The 9,301-nt window shown below is 39.7% G+C and overlaps 1 protein-coding gene across 1 annotated transcript in view; it reads right to left on the bottom strand.

The window, feature by feature from the left end:
- Positions 1–920: 920 nt before the first annotated feature.
- The window catches only part of CHST9 (carbohydrate sulfotransferase 9), a 206,935-nt gene continuing 198,554 nt past the window's right edge, over positions 921–9,301 (bottom strand). Inside the window, 1 exon segment of the mRNA XM_088019524.1 lies at positions 921–2,012. Coding sequence (XP_087875650.1) covers positions 921–2,012 — 1,092 coding nt within the window.

Here is a 9,301-nt window from a genome sequence, read left to right as displayed (position 1 = left end):
TGCTTTGATTCAAATAATATTCTTATAAAACTTTGTTATTGTTTGAGGCCTACATTCAGAGTGGCAACTTTTGTTTTTGATGATTATTCCATCCTGAAACAATTTCCCCCCTGCCCAATTAAACCAGAATTAGGAGCACATTTATATCTGATGAGGCTTAAACTTCTCAACCGCCTGCTTCAGAAGAGAAGACCTTTAGTGGTTATGTTCATTCTGTCTCTGCACAGAGGGCTCAAAAGAAAACAATCAATTCCCTAAGGTTTTTCTGGAAGAGGAAGGTTGTTTTTGTTGCTTTGATCTTAGCATGTTGTGCATTTTTTATTGGCTGTTGAATATAAAAAGCCATAGCCTCATCTGGTTTTTCTGCTATATTCTCATATTGTAAATCATATATGCCTTCCAATCTAAAGTTAAATGCCTAGGTCCAAAATATTATTTCAAAATTGGCTTATCATTGCAGTCAATAGAAAGACTTCCAGGGTGTAAGAAAACTCTCCAATGTTCAAATAGTATGTCACAGACTGCTAAAAATATATCCATGCACTTTAGACAACAAATTCCAGGATGTAGACATATACTCATGCTATTTTAGATCCCTTTTCCTATCATTGCAAGAGGCTATTGAAGCTAATGTAGCAGCTGGCTAGGTTATTGCTTCTATAATATAATCCATAATGCAAAAGCAGCTATTTCCCAAACATTTTAGAGCAAGTCAAGTTGTTTACACATCTCTGTAAGGTAATTTTCCTAAAACTTTGTGCCAATTGGTGTCATACTATTTGGGAAAAATCTTCATTAAATCAAGACAACTACACTTAGTTAAATTCTCTCTCACACGGAGAATTGTAGGAAAATTACAGTTAGCTGATTGGAGGCCATCATCATGGAGTAAATACAGGGTTTTAGAAAATGAATGCAAACTACAAAAATGGAGTTGTATAATTAAACATCAAATAGTCTAAGTAATAAAAGTCATAGATTAATTGTCTCTCAGTTCTAGTCAGATCCTTTAAATATTGTCTCACTACCTGAGCATTGGTTCTTTCATCAGAAGAGTGCCTATCCTTAAAGTTTGGAAATTTCAGCCCTTTTGGAGCGCCCACGAGCTGTAAAAAGTAATTGGCGTCTTCTTCCAAAGTTTCGAATTTCCCTACAAAATCATAGTTGATCAAACACGGATAGCAGAGTTTGCTGACCTTTTCCCAGTGAATGTCCATTCCTACGGGACGGTGGGAATCCAGCAAATAGTGGACAAACTCTTTGAATTTGACTCCTGATCCATTATTTAGTGCTTCTTCACAGGCATTTGGCCGATATTTCTTTATAATCGCCTTCCCAAATACCGGATGGTAATAGCTATTGGGGTGTTCAAATTTGTCCCTGAATGCGGACACTAACCTTTCCATGGGATCACGAACAAAAACAGCTTTGGTGTAGGTGTTCAAGCGAGAATATATCCCTTTTAAGTCAAAGCTATCTAGTTTTTTCAAATGCTTCCCATAGTGAACAGCATCATGGGAGATGTTGTATGCAGAGGAAGCCAACCCACTTAGTACCATCAGAATTCTCTTCCAGTTGGAGCAGCCAGCCTTGGGTACTTCACAATATAAGATTTTGTGTTTATCTTCCACATAGATCCTGGATACCATATGAAAAAGATGTGACTGAGGACGACTCACCCCACCATATTTCTTGCAAAACTCCTGAAGGAAAGACCTGCGTGTCTCCTGGGCCACATCTGTTTCCTTCCACTTGTTGTCTTTGACTAAACTTTTGTTTAAAGGGTGGATGTCCAATGGCCATTTCCTTTCACTGAACTTCTTAAAAACGGTCTTAGTTCCTTCAAGTTTTTCACTTAGCTTAATTGTTTGTGGCCTTGTGGGCTTACCCAAAGCTCCATCCTCTCCTTGTGAGTGGCTAGTCTTCCTTAAGACCCTAGTCGGCCTCTCAGAGTTGAGCAGAAGATTTTCCTTTTTTCCCTTGGGCTCCTCAGTTATGTGGAACTCGGGGTTCTGTTAAAATGGAGAAGGAGAAATGTTGAAAGCATATTCACAAACCCGGGAATACAAGAATCGTAACATATTTGTTTTAGAATACTATCGAGGAGAGCACATTTCATGTAAGCTGCCAAAACAATTTAGCAAAGCATGCTGAATATACATTCTGTAGTAAGTTTCTTCAGAGAAAATATAACCATGAAAAATGGTATCCATGCTTCATTCTGAACCAAAGTTTCACATTTTATATTATATGTATTTGGGTTACTTACATGTTATCATTCATTTAATGTTAATGTGCTGCATTACATTAATAGATTTTCTCATGCTAAATTATCTGAGTGTTATTGGGATAAAACTACTAGTATTGATTTGAGTCTATGATCATAGTAAATCAGTTATTGTTTTCATACTATGTTTATCTGTGGTTATCAATTATATAACCTTCCAAAAATGTGCGTGTGCGCGCATGCACACACGCACACGCACACACACACACACATGCACAGAGTAAACACAAGACGGAAAGGAGAGTATCCTGAATTTTCATCTTAGCTTTGCCTGTAACACAATAGAATGTACTCCATCATCCTGTAGGTCAATAATTCTTGAGCTATTTGGGAGCATATTACCTTCAAGCAATGATTTAGTTAGCGCACTAAATGTAGATATAAAATGCAGCTGTATTTGGATTGAATTTTTTTTTTGTTTTTGGGGTATTCTGTAAACACAGAAGAGTTCAAAGTCATAAATTACAACTTAAAATTGTAGCAAGGCTAAATATAAAATCCTCGTGACCATTTCAGTTTTCCAAGCACTTGCAAAAAGAGAGATTTTTTTCCCTTGGAAAATGATTTATTTTATAAAATTCATTTATCGTAATAACTTAATAACTGTAATCATACAATTTCATTCATGTATGAAAACTTTCCTCCTTCCCAAGCAAAGAATGATTAGGGAATCCAGAAAAGTTTATTTGATACCCTGCTATATTAAATGAAAAGTAGGACACGAATTTAGTTCTTTTGTCAGTGGGATGAATCAGCCTACCTACCATCTACTGTTCATCTGACTACATCCTTCCTACAGCTCTTGCAATGATTGCATAAGGGAAGACACGGAAGACAAGATTTACAAGGTGGTGTCCTCTCTTAGGGATAAAAATTGTAAAGACTTTGGCTTTTACTCTGGGTAAACTAGAGAGCCATTGAAGGGCTCTGAGCAGAGAAGTAACATGATCTTACTTAGACTTGAAAAGGATGGTTGAGGAGAAGACTGGCCTAGAGATATACATATAGAATTGTCAGCATGTTATTGGAAAACTAATGAATAAATGATGTGCTGTGGGAATAATGCATGGGGCCGCCAGCCTAGTGGTGAAGGGAGTGGTGGGGAAAGTTTCTTAGGGGTTATCTATCTATTGTCTATCTATCTATCTATCTATCTATCTATCTATCTATCTATCATCTATCTATCTATCATCCCACCCTCCAGTTAACCACTGTAACCCCAATGTCTAGAATGGTCGATAGCCTATAATAATTGCTCTCACATATTTGTTGAATGAATAAATGGAATTAAGTCTTCCGGGTTGATTAGGAGTATCCTAGCAAATTGAGCAAAAGAGCAGAGAAATAAAGCACCGTGGATGGCAGCCACCTCCAGGCATCATGGTCCTGGTACTAGCTGAGCTTTAAGTGGGGTGGGGTGGGGGTGGGGAGTGCTTTTTTCTGGCACAAGAAGATTGTGTGAGTAACCCCTCATCGCCATACACCAGCTTAGGTAGCCACATAAACCAGCTGCCCAAATCTTCCTTAGCATTGAGCCAAATGTTTGTGGAGTGTCAACTCTAAAACCATTTGTCTCTGTCTTCTCAGAAACTGCCAGAATGAGGTCAAAACCCTGAATCCATCTTTACCCTGATCAATGACCCGAAGTCCATAAAGTTTTCACAGATGATCTGAAATTTGACCTGAGCTTTGGAAGATCATGGAGTTACCAGGTGACTGCATGGGAAGTACTTAGCACAGGCCTGATGTAAAACTGTCAGTATATTTCTGCTGCTACGTCTTCTACTACTAACAACTATAAATAATAATTGTTATTATTATTATTTTATAGTAGTAGTAATAATGTTTTATCCCAGTGACCTAGTAAATTTCAAGATTCCCCAGCTGTCCATTATTATCCAGACTGTAATTTGTGTGTCTCTACATGTACCCTAATTATTTCTCTCCTGCCCCACTGCCAAGAACAAAAATGAAATCAGCCTTCCACTGTGCCCCCTGGACCTTCTGCTTGTGGTCATCAAATTCCCTTTTAGTCTCCAGAGGCTTCTGGAATGTTTGTCTCCCATGACTTTCTCTACATGAAACCTGGCCGGCCCCCAAGACTCTGCTTCCCTTGTACTTTCTCAAGAAGACACAACTTTATTTCCTTAAACCACCTGTCCCTCAGGCCAGAAGACAGGGAACGATTTCCTTGGACTTCATTGCTGCTTCCAGAACATGTCCACCGGCAAGAGCTTCTGCTTCTGTGAAGTGTGTGTGGCCTGCTCAACTGCCCTTCCTCCTCCTTGCGCTGTTGGCTGCCCTTACCCCTGATCTTTCTGCTTCATGCACTGAAGACTTCAGCTCCTAGCTTAGACTTTGCTTCTCATTCCCATTCTTGTCACTGTGTGTGGTGACTCTGACACCCAATAAACTCTCGGCCCCTTGACCTCCCTGCTGAACAGGGAGCCTGATGTGGGACTTCATCCCAGAACCCTGGGATCACGACCTGAGCTGAAGGCAGATGCTTAACCAACTTGAGCCACCCAGGGGTCCGGACCACCTCGCTTTTAATTGAAGTGTTCTTAATTGCATGTAGACCTTGCCATCACCAGAGCCTGCGCCACCTCCATCGTCTCTCTGACCACCATCCTCTAACCTTCCTGCTCATCGTTACTTCCAGTTTTGCAATTCTCTGACCACTTCTCACCACGTTACTCAAGCTCTTAGCAGCCAGCAAGCCCGGTTCTTCTCTTCACTCTCAGAAAATCACCTCTGTGGGGAGGCATTCCCTCTCTACCTTCTCTAAATTATGTTCTCCTCTGAGATTCTCTCCCATATAAGTTTCCCCAATAAGAACGCTGCTTATTTTCCTCAGCATTTATGGCAACATGAAATGATTTTATTTACTTACTTCTGTGTTGTCTCCTCCCATTCCCAGCTCTATTGCAGTAGAATATGACTGCAGAGGTCTTATCTTTTTTGTTCTCTATTGGATCTCTGGTACCTAGCATGTTGCCTGACACACTGAAAATGATCAGTAAATAATTGTTCGGTGGGTAAATGGGATTTTTAAAAAAACCAGAGGTGGATTCTATATTTCACAAGTTTCAAGATACAGTAAAAAATGAATCTGCACATCTCTCTATTAACAGGATTTATTTACACAATTATATTACACTTCTACCAGCCTTTATACCATATTTAATTAAATAAAAAATAAATTTACAAAAGAGTCTACCATGGTGTTCTTGCCAATGCCAGCTTATGGTCTTTGTAAACTTCTCCTAAACATTGATAGTGGTTATACCTTGATTGTATCATGATAGTGATTTCATCTTCTTTTTAAGTTAATTAATTAATTAATTATTTTTTCTTCTTCCTTTTTAAATCAAAGAGACTAATGTCAGCTTGTTTGTCATTTCAAATAGGAAAAATAGTGCGGTATGATGACTCCCTGCACATAGCCAAGATGTCTTTCTTGTGTACACAAAATCAGAGTTGTGCATGCACAAATAGTCACTTTAAAATACAAGTCATTTTTACTTGGGATATTTTAGATTTTTTTGAAATACCAAGTGGAAGGAGAAATTCAGGTTCTCTTCAATGACTACTACACATTTAAAAATCAGGTGGTGCCTCAGACTATGGTGTTCAGAAAATTTACATTTTCATTTATATTGGAGAGCAATGACTGAGGAAAAAGATTGTCATGAAAATAGAAGTTTTGGGGCGCCTGGGTGGCTCAGTCGTTAAGCGTCTGCCTTCGGCTCAGGTCATGATCCCAGGGTCCTGGGATTGAGCCCCGCATCAGGCTCCCTGCTCAGTGGGGATTCTGCTTCTCCCTCTCCCACTTCCCCTGCTTGTGTTCCCTCTCTCGCTATGTCTGTCTCTGTCAAATAAATAAATAAATAAATAAATAAGTAAATAAATAAAATCTTTTAAAAAAAGAAAGAAAATAGAAGTGTCTTTTGCTTTATTTCTTTCTTTTCTTTTCTTTTTTAGTATATTATGTTAATCACCATACATTACATCACTAATTTTTGATGTAGTGTTCCATGATTCATTATTTGCATAAAACACCCAGTGCTCCATGCAGAACGTGCCCTCTTTAATACCCATCACCAGGCTAACCCATCCCCCCACCCCCCTCCCCTCTAGAACCCTCAGTTTGTTTTTCAGAGTCCATCGTCTCTCATGGTTCGTCTCCCCCTCTGATTCCCCCCTTCATTCTTCCCCTCCTGCTATCTTCTTTTTTTTTTTTTTGACATATAATGTATTATTTGTTTCAGAGGTACATCTTTTGCTTTATTTTTTGTGGTAAATGCAATTTTAATTTAATGATGGGCTTCCACACAATTGTTTTATAACCTTGTCGAAGAAAAACTGTTAATTGAAAGGTCAAGGTTAACTTGGATAAATACTTGACCAATTCTTGTCAAGGTGCTGAATCTGTATTCAAACAAATCTTTGGCAGAAGAGAGCACAAATAAAATAGTTACACACAGAGCCGCTCATGCTAAAGTAGGCATGGAAGGCTTGGAGTCCTACCTGCCTGCCAAATCAGATTGGTTCAAAGTCACTCCCTGCTGCCTGGGAACGTCTGGAGGCTCGCCAGCAATCTGCCTCGCAGCCTCACTGTGGACACACAGAAGCAGAATCTCTGTGGTGGGGCTCCGGACTCTAAGGCAAATAAGCTCCCCAGGCACTCTGCAGGCAGTAATGGCATTTGAGGGACCACTCAACTAGAGTATGGCAAATGAAAGTAAGAAAGTAAGAGTTCGTCTCATACCACCCAGGACAGAAAGACATCAAATATGGTGGGTGTGAATATTTTAGTTAAGTGGAGACAAATAGTCTGCTGAGGGTGGGGATGTCTCATCAGCCTTCACACAGACCAGATGGAAGTCCATGTTTCCCAAGCTACTTGCTAATGGCTGGTTTGGCTAGGGAGATAACTGCATGAGGGAAAGGCTCATTGTTCATAAATGAGACTTCAACCTCCTGTTAGTTTATTGAGTACTAGTTAGTTTCCTCAGCTCTGACTAAATCAAGGGATGGGCTAAGGTTAATTCTAGGTAATGACTCCCTAGGAGGCTTCTTGTTGGACAGCCATTAGACCTTCTCCTAGCGCCACTTATCTCACCATCACCTCACCTTATAAAAACCATTCCTAGGGTGTGGTGGTCTCCCTCCCCACTCCCACCCCCACTCCATTTCCTTCAATCACAGCAAAGGCTTCCCATGACTGAGGGGTTTGGATTACAAAAATTGAGATTAATGGTATTTTATTTATTATTTTTTCTTAAGTTTTTAATTTTAATTGCAATATAGTTAACATACGGTGTCATATTAGTTTCAGGTGTTCAATACAGTGATTCAACAATTCTATACATTACTCAGTGCTCACATGAGAAGTATACTCTTAATCCCCATCACGTATTTTATCCTTCCCAGACCCACCTCCTCTCTGGTAACCATCAGTGTGTTCTCTATAGTTAAGAGTCCTTTTTTTGGTTTCTCTCTTCCCCCCCCCCCCTTATTCATTTGTTTTGTTTCTTAAATTCCACATATGAGTGAAATTTACAAATGAATGAAATCATAGGGTATTTGTCTTTCTTTGACTGACTTACTCCACTTAGCACTATACCCTCTAGATCTATCCACGTCATTGCCAATTCTTTTTTATGGCTGAGTAATGTGTGTGTGTATGTGTGTGTGTGTGTGTGTGTGTATACACACCACATCTTCTTTATCCATTCATCAGTCGATGGACACTTGGGCTGCTTCCATGATTTGGCTATGAGATGATGTTATTTTATTTTATTTATTTAATTTTAAAAAATATTTTATTTATTTATTTTGACAGAGAGAGAGAGAGAGAGAGAGAGAGACGGAACACAAGGAGAGGGAGAGGGAGAAGCAGGCTTCCCGCTGAGCAGGGAGCCCGATGCGGGGCTGGATCCCAGGACCCTGGGACCATGACCTGAGCCAAAGGCAGACGCTTAACGACTGAGCCACCCAGGCGCCCCGAGATGATGTTATTTCAAATTTGAAGCTTATACTAATGAATTTCCACCACCGTCATCTTCATGTTGATCACAGTAACAACAGTAATAAAAAGAGTAGACTCTTCCATCCCCATCTTCCTTCAGGACACCTCGTTCTGCTTGCCCCCAAAGCAAAGGTCTATAAAGCCAAACGTATCTTGTTCCTTCTCCAAGTGGTTCCTCTTGTGCTTTTTTCTATTTCTGAAATGGTTCTATTGCATTCTGGCCACCCACTCACAAAATCTGACAGATGGTTTAACAATCAAAAAGTAAATTGGTTAATTTACATCTCATAATGGCTGTTAAAAATCTTTTCCATTTATTATCTCTTAACTGGGTATTCTTTAGTATCCTACTAATTGGTCTCCCTGAAAATTATCGCCAAATAAGTCTTCCTAAATCATTTTACTTTTCAGCCCTTAAAATCTGGAATGGGCTCATCTATATATAGACCCAAGTCTGGATTCCTCGGCTGGCGTCGGCAGCCTGTCACCACCGGGCTTGTCACTCTGTGCTCTGCTCCTATTTTGACACATACGGTCTTCTACTTGCTTCCACTGGGCTCTCGCCACCCTCCACTCTTGTTCCCCTTTGCTTGGGACTTTTCAAATCTCCTAGGCTGATAGAAAATCCTGCTCTCCCCCTGAAAACCACGTACGACTCCAGCAAGGGATTCTGCTCTCTTCAAAACATTAGCATTTTGTCTGTACCACCTGTGAATTATTCCAGCTCACACTGTTTGATTTTCTCATTGGGAAAACTCTTTCAGTCACAGCTAAATCATACACCAAGGCAGAGAGCTATAGTTTTCCATAAATACCTTTGAAGAATGGATATGCTTGCCAAGTTACTTAAAAGATAGATCACTTCAGATGAAAAAAGTGAGTTATTCAAAGGAATCTAATGGAAAAAAAAATGTGGCCTATTCATGAACCCTGCAGTAAATCTGAAAGCTTTGTTTTTAGACCTTAAGGCCTCTGGTTCC

This window comes from Eumetopias jubatus, unplaced genomic scaffold, assembly GCF_037043125.1.
Source record: "Eumetopias jubatus isolate StellerSeaLion01/CBP00866 unplaced genomic scaffold, mEumJub1_p1.0 scaffold_16, whole genome shotgun sequence".
NCBI classification, from domain to species: domain Eukaryota; kingdom Metazoa; phylum Chordata; class Mammalia; order Carnivora; family Otariidae; genus Eumetopias; species Eumetopias jubatus.
This window is presented reverse-complemented; position numbering and strand designations above follow the sequence as displayed.